Here is a 17,558-nt window from a genome sequence, read left to right as displayed (position 1 = left end):
AGATCTGCTGTATGTGTACCTCTGACGCGTCTTCAGAGAACGGAACGTCTAGAGTGGAGCCGTCAACATGCCACCTGGACGGTCGAACAGTGGGCCAATATTCATTACATCGATGAATCAGGATTCGGTCTAGAGAGTGATTCTAGACGAATTCGCATCTAGAGCGAACGTATAAAACGATTTCGGGACACAAAAATTGGGGAAAGAGACCGATATAGATGAGGATCCATAATGGTTTGGGCAGGGATTATGTTGACCACTTGAACACCTCTTTTTGAAATTGTACGGGTGAATCAGCAAGGATTAACTGCTGTCAGGTATCTTGGAGAGATCTTTGGGCCTCATGTGAGACTGTCGCGAGGTGCTGTGGACCCAGACATCGCCCTGATGAACCATAACGCTCGATGTCATATGGCACGGAAGTTACTGTACACATGGTGTGGCGTGCTCACTCTTCTGGATTCAGTCCCATAGAGTATATCTGGTATGCACTAGGGAGACGGGTTGCATCACTTAAATCTTCACCAACCACTCTCTAAGCTTTGTGAGCAGCGCAGCAGGAAGAATGGGTTTTATTGCCTCAGCATGAGACTGATGACATCATTCACAGCATGCCCCGACGTTTCCAGGCCTGTATTGCTGTCAGAGGTGGTCACACCCTACACGGAGGACAATGACTAATTGTTGGAATGTGTCGGAAAATCTATTAAGTTGGAAAAAAAACGAAGAACATTTTTGTCTACCGTTAACCATATTACAGTTGCTTACGTTCTGTATTCTTTACATTGTAATATACTATCACCTATTTACACTGTTTGTGGCAAAAGAAAAGCAACCTCGCAAAATTTATCTTTGTTGCTTTAATTTTGGACCCAAGTGTAATTATGTTCGACTTCTGAGATTAGCATCACTGTGACACTTGTTTGTTCTTTCCGTGTTATGGGAAGACGTATATTCAGAGAGTTACGGTATTACGCATTAGGGATGTTAGCGTGGAATTTTCGAAATCTGGGTCTACACTAAATTAAACTGCTAAAGCTTTCATCCTGTTTAGATTGAAGATTTAGAAAATATTTTTGGTGAAACCTCCAGAAGGACTTTGTATTTCAATTTCTTGCTTAGGCCTTGTATTTTGGATTTTGAGTGTGGCCTACAGCCGATCTAAAGTTAATCAAAGGAGGTCGATTAAAGTTTTGAGTGTTTTGAATCCTTGTAATATTGTGTGTTGTAAAATAAAGTTTGTGTGTTGAGTGCAACTGACAGCAACTTCTTTTAGCCCCTTTCCACAACCTAATCCTCTCTGTCCTGCTAGCCCAGGCATTTCAATTGTAAACTGTTATATTGTATTTGACAGTGTCCTTCACATAGTGTATTGAAACTCATACTATTGTTTGGTCGATGTTCGAGTGAAATTCGTCTAGTTGCTGAACCTTGTTTGGTAAGTTTTACTTCTAACGTTCTTTGCAATTAATTGCAGTGTAGTACTGTATGTGTAATATTACGTTACCTGTTCTTCTCACTTTCCATGCGTAGTTTATTACACCGGTCGCACTCGATACACCGTAGGTACGCTACAACATGAGATTAAAGCGTGTCCCCCGACAACCGCGTTATATCGGGCTTCTACTGTACTTATATGAAAGAAGTTGCAAATGTGTTTGTTCTGTTTGATGCGGTGTTGCAGATTACACCACAAGTGTGTAACCCTATTTGCTGACAGTAATCTGTACGGCCATTACCACAGAAAAGAACTTAAATCATTACTTTCTCCTCATCGATGGAGCTCACAAACTGCGCGGCAATTCGTTGCTCTTCCAGTTCTGCTATTGCACGTTGCGTCGACTAAGAGCCACAATTCGTGTTACATTGACGATGACAAAAATGCTTGATCATGTATCATCCGTAGTAAGTGTGCCCTCGATGGCGATGATTTTATTGACGTGAGCAGAGTCGGTTGTTTAATGCGTTAGACTAGGGTAAAATATGGTTCCGGCGTATTCCGATGAAATAAATTTCGTCATGGTCTCTGTAGACAAAGAGTTTTCAACTTCGGACCTCCTGAGTATTAAGTAACTCACCGATAACAAACACAAATTTCTCAATATGCAAGGTTACGAGGTCGACACACAGATGAACATATAAGCAAATAGTGTGTTTTCTAATTTTTATTTCATTGACGTTAATTTTTTGTTTACAAGAATACATTTTACTTTAATAATTATCTTTGTAAGTCCCTGCCTTGGTTCAGTGATTGCGTGGCGTTCTCCTACAGCGAGATACGATCAGCTCTCCAGATAGGCCGGTACTTCAGACGACAAGTTCCCTGTGAGATAACGTCAGACACTTCACCTCAATTGTCTGATTTTGGATTTCGTCAGTTTAAGTAAAATTCGCAGCGCGATTAGTTTCTTCCCCCTGTGTTGTGCTATCACATCACATAACAGAATTCCGCATAATAGTCAACGTCATTGATGATATGTTACGAAAACCGACGCAATTACGTAACATGGATTATGTAAGTTTTAATGTTGTTCTTCGGTGCTGTGTACCTTGCTTATTCTCAAATATCTATGTACTGATAAAGGACCCGGTTGAATGCCAGCATTTGTGGTCATGTATGGACATGACCGACAGGAAAGAGGTCCATGCTCCTTTAAACGCGGCACCATAAAGAGCAGCCGAAGTGTGCTTGCCTGGTTTGCACTCGGCCCGAAGGTAAGGACTTAGAATCGTGCTGGTGCAAGAAACGTTAATCACTGCCAAGAACACATGTAACGTTGGCGCACGGTTCTGAGTCAACAATAGGCTGCAAAACGCTGGTTTAAATCACATACATCACAGTAGTGTCTGGCGACCTACCGAAATGTACCAGTATCACGCCGTGGGACTAGAAGAATGTTGATACATAGTCCCATTGACTCCACTATACTTCATTTCTACAGCCATTCACATTGGTTTTTAGAATCCGAGTCTGGAGACGTTCGTCAGACTTCCGGGACATTTCAGGAACATGATCCAGAAGATAGCAATGGCAGATAAGTGTGAGAACTACCACACAATCAGCTTAACAACTGTGCATCCAAATTTTTGACAAGAGTAGTATACAGAAGAAAGGTAAAGAAAGATGAGGATCTTTTAAATGAACATTTTTGGCTTAGGAAAGGTAAAGGCCCCAGAGATGCTGATCTGACATTGAGCTAGATAATGGAAGCAAAGATTAAGAATCATGAAGACGTGTACACAGTATTTGTTGGGGTGGAAAAAGCTTTCGACAACGTTAAATGGAGGAAGATGTTTGAAATTATTTGGAGAATAGGTATAAGTTTAGGGAGAGGCAAGTATTATACACTATGTACAAGAACCAAGGAACAATAAGAGTGAAAGGCTAAGAACGGAGCGCTCGGATTAGAAAGGATATGTGACAAGGACGTTGCCTTTCTCGCTTACTGTTCAATCTGTACATCGAACAAGCAATGACGAAATAAAATAAAGGTTCAAGAGTGGGACTAAACTTCAAGGTGAAACCTTATCAATGTTAAGATTCGCTGATGACATTCTTCTACTTAGTGAAGGCGAGAAAGAATTGGAAAGCCTGTGTAAATGCGTTCCCCACTCAATTCCACAAGATATGATGTAGCAAAATAAAGTATATGACGTAACCCCACAGTGAGCTTGTCATCTGAAACGCTGGCCTGTCTCAATAAGTAATCATATCCAGCTGTAGCAGTATACTACGCAACCACGGAAGCAACGCAGGTACTTCAAAAATAATTCGGAAACTAAAACGTCCAATGCGTACAGAATTTAGATTGAGACCGCAGAAAGATGAAAGCAACGACGAGTAGGAGGAGATCAGTGTTTAACGTCCCGTCGACAACGTGGTCATTAGAAACCGAGCAGAAGCTCGGATTAGGGAAGGAAATCGGCAGTGCCCTTTCAAAGGAACCATCCCAGCATTTGCCCGACGCGATTTAGGGAAATTACGGAAAACCTAAATCAGGATGGCCGGACGAGGATTTGAACTGTCATCCTGCCGAATGCGAGTCCAGTGTGTTAACCACTGCGCCACCTCGCTCCGTAAACTAGGAGTAGCAAAAATAAAATTAGCAATAAACTTAACATCAAAATAGAAGACCACAAAGTGGAGGAATTCTGCTACTTTGAAAATTACGCACGAGGGACGAAGAACAGAGGGCGTAAAAAGCAGTCTAGGACGGACAAAGAAGGCAACTACCCGCAAAAAGACGTCCACTAGTACTAAACATTGGCCTTAATTTGAGGAAGAAATTTCCGAGGATCTACCGTTAGAGCATAGTAATGTATGGCAGTGATTCATGGAGTATGAGAAAACCGGAAAAGAATTTAACCGAAGTGTTTGAGATATGCTTCCACAGAAAGTAATTGAAAATTAGGTGCATGATAAGGTAAGAGGAGTTTCTCCGTGGAATCGGCAAAGAAATGAACATATGGAAAACACTGACAAGAAGAAGGGAAGGGATCATAGCACATGTTTCAAGACATCAATGAAGAACCTACGTCGTACTTGAGAGACCGTAGAGGAAAAGCTTTAGGGGAAGTGATCCATGCAAGTGCGCTTATCGATAGTTACTACTCTCTCCTACAGGTGCTCTGCGATTTCTGTGACTTCCCTGGCCGGGTTAAGATAGGGCACGGTCGGGGGAGGCAATTTAAGCGGCCCCGCCGGCGAGGAAAAGTAAGTTGCCGACTGCAGTGACTATGGTCAGTTTTCCTCGTGGCTGCTGGCTGGTCACAACACCGGGAGTCGGCTTGCCCGCTATTTGTGTGTGAGGCCGAGTTGTATGGAATTGTCTCTCAGAAAGGCAGGCAGCCTGGACTTTTGAATATTGGTCGACTTCTGTAACGAACGTGGACAGACTGTCGGTGAGAAAAGCTTACATGGTGACCAATGTGTGAACTTGATACCCACTGTGTGTGTGCTAACGGGGCTGATTGGTAATTTTCGGTATACCAGACATTTGTAGTTGCCGTCATCGCAGTAACAGCTGATTCACCTGCAGTATCAAGTGGGTAAGTTGATTAAACAAAACAATGATACTAGAGTTCGGCTAGCCTGATAGTAGTATTTTTTGTGGCTCAAGTTAATAAGACTTACGTGTACTAACTGGGTATATATACTTCCCCAAATTTGCCTTTTTAATTCTATGGAATTCAATGGTCTATAGCTTAAGCCTATCTCTAATTGTGTGTTTTATCTTTTTGAGACTGGTCACTGTTGTCTGGTCTGTAATTACCGTTTGAGGGTTTAGCCGTTGGGGCATTTCAACCACATTTAAACTGATGCTACTGGAGTGGATAAGGTCGTGAAAGGCTGTTGGCTGGGTGTGAGGTAGTTCACCGTCAACTGGAGTTGTCGGCGATATAACTGAAAGTAGGGTATTTAACATTCAGTTCGCTGAAACTTTGAATTTCGCAAGACTTGATACTTAGGTTTTTTTCTTACGAATATACCGGTTCCCAGAACTCGTGAAGATAGACGTTGACTGTGGATATTGAATCACAGACACAGTCCCTTTGGCGGTTCAGAGATACCACTAAACCCGCCCAAAGATGTAAACAATCATGCATGAGCAGCGCCTATTAGGCGGGAAGAGTCCGACAGCCGATCAGTTCCAGTCATTCCACCAGGAAGGAGGTAAACGGCTCGAGTTGTCTGTAGTTCAACCACGCCTAGGCAGTCAATACCGAGGTTCTATCGCGTCCGCATTGTTACTTTGTGCCAGAAAGGGCTCTCAACAGGGGAAGTGTCCAGGCGCTTCGGTCCGGAACCGCGCTGCTGCTACGGTCGCAGGTTCGAATCCTGCCTCGGGCATGGATGTGTGTGATGTCCTTAGGTTAGTTAGTAGTTCTAAGTCCAAGGGACTGATGACCTCAGATGTTAAGACCCATACTGCTCAGAGCCATTTGAACCATTTGAAGTGTCCAGGCGTCTCGGAGTGAACCAAAGCGATGTTGTTCGGACATGGAGGAGATATAGAGAGACGGGAACTGTCGAAAACATGACTCGCTCAGGCCGCCCAAGGGCTACTACTGCAGTGGATGACTGCTACCTACGGATTATGGCTCGGAGGAACCCAGACAGCAACGCCACCATGTTTAATAATGCTTTTCGTACAGCCACAGGACGTCGTGTTACGACTCAAACTGCGCCCAATAAGCTGCATGATGCGCAACTTCACTCCCGACGTCCATGACGAGGTCTATCTTTGCAACCACGACACCATGCAGCTCGGTACAGATAGGCCCAACAAGATGCCGAATGGACTGCTCAGAATTGGCATCACGTTCTCTTCACCGATGAATGTCGCATATGCCTTCAAAGAATCAATCGTCGGAGACGTGTTTGGAGGGAACCCAGTCAGGCTGAAGGCCTTAGATACACTGTCCAGCGAGTGCAGCAAGGTGGAGGTTCCATGATTGTTTTGGGTGGCATTATGCGGGACAGACGTACGCCGCTGGTGGGCGTGGAAGGCGCCGTAACGGCTGTACGATACGTCAATGCCATCCTTCAACCTATTGTGCAACCATATCGACTGCATATTGGTGAGGCATTCGTCTCCATGGACGACAATTCGCGTCCTCATCGTGCATATCTTGTGAATGACTTTTTTCATTAGGGTAACCACATCGCTCGACTAGAGTGGCCAGCATGTTCTCCAGACAAGAACCCAATCGACCATACCTAACCTGAAAAGGCTATTTATGGACGACGTGACCCGCAAACCTCTCTGAGGGATCTACGCCGAATCACCATTGAGAAGTGGAACAATCTGGACCAACAGTGCCTTGATGAACTTGTGGATAGTATGCCATGACGAATACAGGCATGCATCAATGCAAGAGGACGTACTACTGGGTATTAGAGGTACCGGTGTGTACAGCAATCTGGACGACCACTGCTGAAGGTCTCTCTGTATGGTGGTACAACATGCAATGTAGGGTGTTCATGAGCAATATAAAGGGCGGAAATAATGACTATGTTGATCTCTGTTCCAACTTTCTGCACAGGTTCCGTAAATCTCGGAACCAAGGTGATACAAAACTTTTTTTGATGTGTGTATCTCTGTTGGTACTGTGAAATAACGAGTGAAGTATAGATCGTGCGTGGTTGCCTTTATGCCCACGTAACAGTGTTTCCTTCCACGGTGTTACTACAAATGTAGACATCCACCCTGATCTCACCTGTCATACCAATCTACATTTACCACTACTTCTACCTGAATACTCTGCAATTCACACTTAAGTGCCTGCCGGAGGGTTCATCGAACCACCTCCACATAATTTTTCTACCGATCCACTCGCACAGCGTGTGGAAAAAACGAACACTTAAATCTTTCCGTGCGATTATGTCTGTTATTTTATGACGATGATCATTTCTACCTGTGTAGGTGGGCATCAACAAAACATTTTCGCATTCGGAGGATAAAGTTTTTGATTGAAATTTCTGTCCTCCGTTGCTACATGTACAGATTATAAAGCTTCGGTATCACATATTCCTGTTACGGGCATTTGCATAACTGGTGAGCGATTTTGAAATTCCTGTTCACACTGCAATTCTCTGCTCCCGTATCTCCCTTCGTGTTGTTTTGGTGCTGATAGGGGTCGGGAGAGCGACACTCAGTTCTGCAGTGACCTTTGCAGCTGTCGTCCTCTTATTTTTCGTCAGAATTCTCTTAAATAACCGTCTGACACGACACTCAACACCCACTTCCGTTCGCGTTGTTATTTAGCGGATGACGTTTTTCCGTTTCTCTGTATGCTACATTAATCTTTGCTACGTTGCCAATCGGTGAAATGAAATGATGATGAAGACAGCACAACACCCAGTCCCTGAGCGGAGAAAATCCCCGACCCATCCAGGAATCGAACCCGGTCCCGTAGCACGGCAATCCGTCACGCTGCCCACGTAGCTATTGGGGCGGATATAGGTTTGATAAGTTATGGTTGTAAAATACCGACATGAATTATTTACAGAATGGAATAACTGTTATAAGCCTACATCGGAAAGGTTATTTATGCTACGAATTATCTTAGAAGACATGTTAAAAAAAGTCAAATCTATGTTTATGGTATTTCTAGATTCAGAGAAAGGTTTTAACAATGTTGACTGGAGTACGCTCTTCTAAATTCTGAAGGTAGCAGGGATTAAATACAGGAAGCGAAAGGCTATTGACAACTTGAACAAAAACCAGAATGCAGTTATAAGTGAAAGGGAAGCAATACCTGAGAAGCGAGTGGAACAACTATTCAGTCTGTGCATTGCGCAAATTAGGAAGTAATTAAAGTTTGTGGTTTACCGATGACGTTGTAATCCTATCAGAAACGGAGAAAGGACTAGGAGGAGCAATTTACCGGTATGGGCAACGTCTTGCGAAGAAGTTACAAGAGGAGCATCTCAAAAACGAATGGAGGGTAACAGAAGGTGGTCCAATTAACTCAGGCGGTGCTGAGGGAATCAGACTATGAAACGAGACGCCGGCCGGAGTGGCCGTGCGGTTCTAGGCCCTACAGTCTGGAACCGAGCGACCGCTACTGTCGCAGATTCGAATCCTGCCTCGGACATGGATATGTGTGATGTCCTTAGGTTAGTTAGGTTTAATTAGTTATAAGTTCTAGGCGACTGATGACCTCGGAAGTTAAGTCGCATAGTGCTCAGAGCCATTTGAACCATTTGAAACGAGACATTATAAACAGTAGCTGTGTTTTATCATTTTGGGGGCAAAATAATTGATTTAAAGAGGATGTAAAATGCTGACTGGCATTAGCAACAAACGGAAGTTTGGAAAAGAGAAATTTGTTTGCGCCAAACATAAATTTAAATACTTTGAAGTCTTTTCTGAAGGTGTTTGTTTGTAAGTAGTAATGTATGGAGGTGAAACATGCATGATTAACATTTCAGGAAAAAAGAGAATAGAACCTTTGAAATGTAGTGCTACAATAGGATGCTGAAGATTAGATGGATAAATCGGATTGCTAATAAGGAAGTATTAAATCGTATTCGGAAAGAAATGAATTTATGGCACAATCAAATTGAAAGAAAGGATCGATTGGTAGGATACCTCCTGAGGCAGCAAGGAATCGTCAGTTTGGTGAGCTAGGGAAGTGTGGGCGTAAAAACTGTAGAGGGAGTCTCGAATGGAGTAAGGGGGTTCAAATGGATGTAGCATACAGGAGATGTGTGAAGATGAAGAGCCCTGCATGGAACAGACTTGCAGTAGAGAGCTGCATCAAACTGAAGACTACAGCAACAGCATGTATTATGTATGAATGTTTTTAGTATCCCCGCCGGCGGACGTCGCTGTAGAGGCAGATGAACTGAACTGGCTATCGCGGCGAAGTATTGCGGACAGCTGCCGTTAATGGTGCACACGACGCATGCTATGGGCAGATCTGCTGACGTAAGCGTGGGCAGTAATGAGTCGGGCCGGGAAGTTCCAACGCTGAGTTGAACCACCGCTCAGTCGTCAGCCAAACACCATGTGTTGTGTTTATGCTCGTAGACTTTGTCAGACCCCTTCACCAAAAACTATTATTTGCTTGTAAAGTTTTGTGTATGCTTGTGCAGAGAATCATACACTCCTGGAAATGGAAAAAAGAACACATTGACACCGGTGTGTCAGACCCACCATACTTGCTCCGGACACTGTGAGAGGGCTGTACAAGCAATGATCACACGCACGGCACAGCGGACACACCAGGAACCGCGGTGTTGGCCGTCGAATGGCGCTAGCTGCGCAGCATTTGTGCACCGCCGCCGTCAGTGTCAGCCAGTTTGCCGTGGCATACGGAGCTCCATCGCAGTCTTTAACACTGGTAGCATGCCGCGACAGCGTGGACGTGAACCGTATGTGCAGTTGACGGACTTTGAGCGAGGGCGTATAGTGGGCATGCGGGAGGCCGGGTGGACGTACCGCCGAATTGCTCAACACGTGGGGCGTGAGGTCTCCACAGTACATCGATGTTGTCGCCAGTGGTCGGCGGAAGGTGCACGTGCCCGTCGACCTGGGACCGGACCGCAGCGACGCACGGATGCACGCCAAGACCGTAGGATCCTACGCAGTGCCGTAGGGGACCGCACCGCCACTTCCCAGCAAATTAGGGACACTGTTGCTCCTGGGGTATCGGCGAGGACCATTCGCAACCGTCTCCATGAAGCTGGGCTACGGTCCCGCACACCGTTAGGCCGTCTTCCGCTCACGCCCCAACATCGTGCAGCCCGCCTCCAGTGGTGTCGCGACAGGCGTGAATGGAGGGACGAATGGAGACGTGTCGTCTTCAGCGATGAGAGTCGCTTCTGCCTTGGTGCCAATGATGGTCGTATGCGTGTTTGGCGCCGTGCAGGTGAGCGCCACAATCAGGACTGCATACGACCGAGGCACACAGGGCCAACACCCGGCATCATGGTGTGGGGAGCGATCTCCTACACTGGCCGTACACCACTGGTGATCGTCGAGGGGACACTGAATAGTGCACGGTACATCCAAACCGTCATCGAACCCATCGTTCTACCATTCCTAGACCGGCAAGGGAACTTGCTGTTCCAACAGGACAATGCACGTCTGCATGTATCCCGTGCCACCCAACGTGCTCTAGAAGGTGTAAGTCAACTACCCTGGCCAGCAAGATCTCCGGATCTGTCCCCCATTGAGCATGTTTGGGACTGGATGAAGCGTCGTCTCACGCGGTCTGCACGTCCAGCACGAACGCTGGTCCAACTGAGGCGCCAGGTGGAAATGGCATGGCAAGCCGTTCCACAGGACTGCATCCAGCATCTCTACGATCGTCTCCATGGGAGAATAGCAGCCTGCATTGCTGCGAAAGGTGGATATACACTGTACTAGTGCCGACATTGTGCATGCTCTGTTGCCTGTGTCTATGTGCCTGTGGTTCTGTCAGTGTGATCATGTGATGTATCTGACCCCAGGAATGTGTCAATAAAGTTTCCCCTTCCTGGGACAATGAATTCACGGTGTTCTTATTTCAATTTCCAGGAGTGTATAATCAATATTTTGTCTGGGGGCCTAAGAGTTCATATATCAGTATTTATGTTGGCTGTATAAATATACGAGCGAGAGGCCTTCAATTTTTTCGAGGGCTGCTAGGAGATGGCTGGCTGTTTGCCTTTGTCTTTTACCATCCCGATCTTTTAATACAAGAATCGATCACTCTAACTCTGAATAATTTCTTAGGTAGTGAACTATATTTCAGTCAAAATGTGATTCGATACTTTGTCACAACACCAATCCACATATTTATGTTAATACTCACTGTACTGCTAGTTCCGTTTTGCAACTTTTTGTGGGAGTGACGCAACCTTTCAAGTGTAGCACTGATCCGCCATTGGCATGACTTTGTTACAAACTTTCAATATCTTTTTTATCTTTACAACCTGAACCTGCATTCAGTCGAAGAAGAAAGCAAAGAATTTTAACTAATTACAATTTATGTCACAAGAGTTTGAGCACTTTTGCATTCACAATGGTATCCAGCATCTGGCTAACGCCCCGTCCTGCCCGTCTTCTAACTTCAGGGTAGAACACATTGTGCGTACATTCAAGACAGAAATGAAGAACATGTCTGCTTCTTCCCGTGATGATGCATTGTCGAGGTTAGTGACGACATACTGGGCAATGTTAGTCAACAGGTTCAGTCCAGCAGAGCATTAGCATGGGTGAGAGCCCCAGGATTTCTGGATTTTTTGCACCCTGATTCGCATGCACTGGACCACCAACGCCTGCCGTGTTTTCCCTCTGAGACTGCCGTTTTGGCTCAGTCTCTGGCTGGCTGCGAGAGTGGCTGCTCGATGTCGTGGTGGCATGCAAGAGTCAGCAGTTGTTTGTGGTGGATGTTGACCTGTCATGCAAACCAGTTGCACCTATACCCTGCTGGGTTATCACTGCCGTCGCCCTCCAGTCAACCGGTCGACAGGGCTGGTCGAAAAGTTGTTCAAGGTGCAGACTCCCACTTGCAACAGTGTGCTTCCCCATTGTCGCCCCTTTCGCACCCTGATCCGACCTCCCTCCACCTGCAGCGTCAGGCCCCAGCGAAGCTTGCTTCCATGCCTCCCAATATGGGGCCCATGGACTCTGACACGCCCTCCTTCTGCTCTGCTTATCCTCCTCGCCTGCCGGAGTGACCGAGCGGTTCTAGGCGCTACAGTCTGGAACCGCGCGTCCGCTATGGTCGCAGGTTCGAATCCTGCCTCGGGCATGGAATGTGCGATGTGCTTAGGTTAGTTAGGTTTAAGTTGTTCTAAGTTCTAGGGGACTGATCACCTCAGAAGTTAAGTCCCATAGTGCTCAGAGCCATTTGAACCATTTTATCCTCCTCCTCCACTTCCTGTCTCCCATCTCTGGTTGATATGTCCTCGCCTCCAGCGTTTCTGGTGGACCAGACAATGCTTTGGCTCAGTACCCTTCCTCCTCTCTGGCGGAGCCATTGGCATTGGCATTGGCCAGAACTCTGGCATTCTCTCAAGTCCTGCACTGGAGGCTGTGGCCCAAACATGACCATCTTCATGGCCTTTTCAGGGGGAAGAGATTTACGTTGTATGCTGTATTCTTGGTTTTCAGCTGCTTTATTTTTGACAGTGAGGAAGATCTGCAGCGGATAGGCACTTGGTGCAGGGAGCGGCAACTGACCCTTAACATAGACGAATGAAATGTATTGCGATTACATAGAAAGAAGGATCCTTTATTGTATGATTATATGATTGCGGAACAAACACTGGTAGCAGTTACTTCTGTAAAATATCTGGGAGGAAGCGTACGGAACGATTTGAAGCGGAATGATCATATAAAATTAATTGTTGGTAAGGGGGGTGGCAGGTTGAGAGTCATTGGGAGAGTCCTTAGAAAATGTATTCCATCAGCAAAAGAGGTGGCTTACAAAACAAAAAAATGGCTCTGAGCACTGTGGGACTTAACTTCTGAGGTCATCAGTCCCCTAGAACTGAGAACTAATTAAACCTAACTAACCTAAGGACGTCACTCACATCCATGCCCGAGGCAGGATTCGAACCTGCGATCGTATCGGTCGCGTGGTTCCAGACTGTAGCGCCTAGAAATTCTGGGCCACTCCGGCCGGCGGCTTACAAAACACTCGTTCGACCTATACTTGAGTATTGCTCATCAGTGTGGGATCCGTACCAGGTCGGGTTGACAGAGGAGATAGAGAAGATCCAAAGAAGAGCGGCGCGTTTCTTCACCGTGTTATTTGGTAAGAGTGATAGCGTTACGGAGATGTTTAGCAAACTCAAGTCGCAGACTCTGCAAGAGAGGCGCTCTGCATCGCGGTGTAGCTTGCTGTCCACGTTTCGAGAGGGTGCGTTTCTGGATGAGGTATCGAATATATTGCTTCCCCCTACTTATACCTCCCGAGGAGATCACGAATGTAAAATTAGAGAGATTCGAGCGCGCACGGAGGCTTTCCGGCAGTCGTTCTTCCCGTGAACCATACGCGAGTGGGTCCGCAGCTCGTGGTCGTGCTGTAGCGTTCTCGCTTCCGTCGCCCGGGTTCCCGGGTTCGATTCCCGGCGGGGTCAAGGATTTTCTCTGCCTCGTGATGGCTGGGGGTTGTGTGATGTCCTTAGGTTAGTTAGGTTTAAGTAGTTCTACGTTCTAGGGGACTGATGACCACAGATGTTAAGTCCCATAGTGCTCAGAGCCATTGGAGCCACACGCGAGTGGAACAGGAAAGGGAGGTAATGACAGTGGCACGTAAAGTGCCCTCCGCCACACAATGTTGGGTGGCTTGCGGAGTATAAATGTAGATGTAGGTGTAGATGTAGGTGTAGATGTAGAAGAAGGAAAAATAACATTCACTAAAGTAATTTTCTGAAACTAATGCCAGTTGGGAATTTAACGTTTGTTTTAGTGATAATGTATCACTTGATAAAGTGGCAGTTTTGATTTATTCTATGTTTTTTTCATTTATGTTAGCAATTAGTCATCAAAAGCATCATTTACATTTGTTAGTCTAATTATATGTAGTTCATAAATATACAGTTTCTGTGTTTGCCTAAGGAGTTACTTTCCTTGTTCCAAACACATAGGACGTTTGTATGTCATCGATTTTGTAAGGACAAATGTAAATTTACAACTTCCATCAGCTTTAAATAATTAACTATTTCACGAAAGTGTTTGGCTGTTTAAGTGTACTCTTTCATGTAGTGCTACTTCCTACCTTGCAAGCCGCACGGGGTAGCCGCGCGGTCTAAGGCATCTTGTCACGGTCCGTGAGGCTCCCCCCGTCGGAGGTTCGAGTCCTCCTTGGGCATGGGTGTGTGAGTCATCCTTAGCGTAAGTTAGATTAGGTAGTGTGTATGCTTAGGAACCGATGACCTCACCAATTTTGTCCCATAAGACCTTACCACAAATTTCCAATGTTCCTACATTGCAGCTGTGTCTGTACTTTTTTAACCATTGCAGTAACCATGAAATCAGTTGCAGCTACGTAGCCTTGATGGCCACCACACCATGCTCTGCCTTCAAATGGCAACTTGCTAGCGGAAAACCGTATAATATAACTCTTCGGTCTATCTTCTGCGCTCTTGGTTGAGGCTAAATACAGCGAATGTAAGTGTCGTTTGACATCGTATGGCAGCTCTGACGCACTACTTCGTCGGGAACTCAGCACACCTTTCTGCTGACTTACTCCACCGTCTAAGCTGAAGCTCTCGTGAACCTCTCTTGCCACCTCACAGGTGAAACAGGTTTGAAAGACAGAATCTAGAGTTTTTGCCTTCATCTCTCTGTACTATCTTTCATTTCGGTGCCATCATATTCAATGAGCCATTAGTCAGACGGAATACTTTGCTCTATTGACTGATTTTACGTAGCACAAACTCAGCATTCAACACGTAAGACGACGCTTTCACATTAATTTACCGCTTATATCACGGCTGTCTTCACACTTCTTTCGACTTCGTTCATGTTTCATTAGTTAATGAGGTCTTTTCTTAAACTTGTTACGCAGCTCTCTCTATTTTCGCAGTTGCTCTTGTATCTCGCCCTAGAAATTGATTGAAAATAATATTTATTGAACACAAAACTCACTAAACAAAGCATTCCTTTTAGAACGTCACAATTAAACACAATACTTACTGATATCAGAGCTCCATTCAGTGCTCAGGTAGTACTCGATAGAAGCTTCGTAGTCGGGGTCGACGCAGGATCCTGCGTCATCGAACCCCAAGAAGTTGGCGAGGCGCTCCAGCGCCGAGTTCCCGCTGGCGCTCCTCAGCTCCTCGCAATACTGCTCCACAGTGCTGCTTCCGATTCTGGAGACCGAGTTGTACTGCGCTGCACCGGAGAACGCGCTAATGGCGAAGCTGCTCAGCCCCGCCACGTCGTATTCTTGCGACACGTCCAGTGGTGAGCAGAGCCTGCACAGTCAGTGGTCAACAGTTAATTTCTCTCCGCTGTGCTGGAAACGCGTATGATGAGGTCCTCAAAGCCTCCAAGCAGTTAAATGTGTAGCTGTGATCTCCAGTCCAAAGACTGGTTTGACGCAACTCTCCACGCTAGTCGGTCTTGTGTAAATCTTTTCATTTTATTTCGTAACTACTGCAACCTACATCTATTTTATTAAATGACATGTTCTAAGGATAGTTGGGACGAGTAGTTTTTCCGGGGAGAAAGGAAGGGGAGACATAGCTGTTAGCTGGCAGGATGCGGGACTCATATGATGGGAACTGACTCGAGGAGGTGTGTGTGCCTGATTAGCGGCGATCTGGACACTTAACTGAAACATTTTTTATATGGTACATGACTGTCAAGAACTCCAGTGTTAGGATCAAAATTTAAAAAAAAACACTGGAAGACTTATGATCGAACATGACAGAAGGACTAGATTTCTAAAATCATTGAGGGAAGTGCCAACAAAAACGACTATTCACTTTCGTGTGCAGAATCTATGAATCTGGCGATATATCATCTGACTTTCGGTAATACATCATCCACACAATTCCAAAGAGTACAAAGTCAACAGTGCAAGAATTACCGCACAATCAGCTGAACAGCGCACGCATCCAAGTTGTTGACAGTAATAATATACAGAAGAATTTAAAAGAAAATTGAGGATGTATTAGATGACGATCAGTTTGGCTTTAGGAAAACTAATGGCACCAGAGAGGCAGTTCTCACGTTAAGGTTGATAATGGAATCGAGACTAAAGAAAAATCAAAACAAGTTCATAGCATATCTCGACATTGTCAAATGGTGCAAATGGTCAAAATGTTGATGAAAACTGGGGTAAGCTGTAGGAAGGTTCGAATAATATACAACATGTACAAGAGCCAAGAGTGAATGGTAAGACTGGAAAACCAAGACAGAAGTGCTCGGATTAAAAATGGTGTCAATGTCATCTTTCGCCCCTGTTGTTCAGTCTATACATTGAAGAACCAACGATGGAAATAAAAGAATGGTTCAAGAATGGGATTAAAATTCAAAGTGAAAGGCTATTAGTGACAAGATTCGCTGATGACACTGCTCTCCTGAGTGAAAGTGAAGAAGAATTACATGATCTGCTGAATGGAATGAACAGTCTAATGAGCACATAATATAGATTGAGAGTAAACAGAAGAAAGACGAAAGTAATGAGAAATAGCAGAAATGAGAACAGCGATAAACTTAAGATCAGGATTGGTGATCACGAAGTAAATGAGGTTAAGGAATTGTTCTACTAGGTAGCAAAACAACACGTGACGGACGGAGCAAGAAAGACATCAAAAGCAGACTAGCCCTGGCAAAAAGGGCATTCCTGGCCAAGAGAAGTCTCCTAGTACTAAACATATTCCTCAATGTGAGGATGAAATTTCTGAGAATGTGCGTTTGGAGCAGAGCATTGTATAGTAGTGAAACGTGACCTGTGAGGAAACCAGAAAAAGAATAGAATAGAAGCGTTTGACATTGGGTGCTACAGAAGAATGTTGAAAATTAAGTGGACTGATGAGGTAAGGAATGTGGAGATTCTCCAGAAAATCGGCGAGGTAAGCAATATACGGGAAACACTGACGAGAAGAAGGGACAGATGATAAGGAATCTGTTAAGACATCACGGAATAGCTTACATGGTACTAGAGAGAGCTGTAGACGGTAAAAAGTATAGAGGAAGACAAAGATTGGAACACATACAGCAAATAACAGAGAGTAGGTTGCAAGCGCTACTCTGAGATCAAGAGTTTGGCGGAGGTGAGGAATTCGTGACGGGCCGCACCCAACCAGTCAAAATACTGATGACCTCCCCCCCCCCCCCTGCCGCCGCCCCCCCCCAAAAAAAGGAATAAACATAACTGTCAGAATTTAATTTCCGATTTTGTTACAGCACTATTAAGATTTCACGATGAGTTCCGTACCTGCATTTTGCGGAAGTGAAAAGTATTCCATTTCTTGGCTCTTGGGGGTGAGTCTGCAGGGCTCGCCAGTCCCGGAGAGTCGGCAGAAGGCTTTTCACGGTGTGTCGAAAGGGAAACGTACGCCTCCTGGTTGGTAGCCACTTTTCGCGCAAATGCTTGTTGTG

The 17,558-nt window shown here is 45.4% G+C and overlaps 1 protein-coding gene across 1 annotated transcript in view; it reads right to left on the bottom strand.

The window, feature by feature from the left end:
* Window positions 1-17,558, bottom strand: part of LOC126260616 (putative serine protease K12H4.7) — a 150,412-nt gene that overhangs the window by 15,062 nt on the left and 117,792 nt on the right. Inside the window, exon 6 of the mRNA XM_049957953.1 lies at window positions 15,144-15,424. Coding sequence (XP_049813910.1) covers window positions 15,144-15,424 — 281 coding nt within the window. The remainder of the gene's footprint in view (window positions 1-15,143; window positions 15,425-17,558) is intronic.

Source organism: Schistocerca nitens, chromosome 5 (assembly GCF_023898315.1).
Source record: "Schistocerca nitens isolate TAMUIC-IGC-003100 chromosome 5, iqSchNite1.1, whole genome shotgun sequence".
NCBI classification, from domain to species: domain Eukaryota; kingdom Metazoa; phylum Arthropoda; class Insecta; order Orthoptera; family Acrididae; genus Schistocerca; species Schistocerca nitens.
Note: the sequence above shows the minus strand (reverse complement) of the source record. Positions and strands in the feature narration are given on the sequence as shown.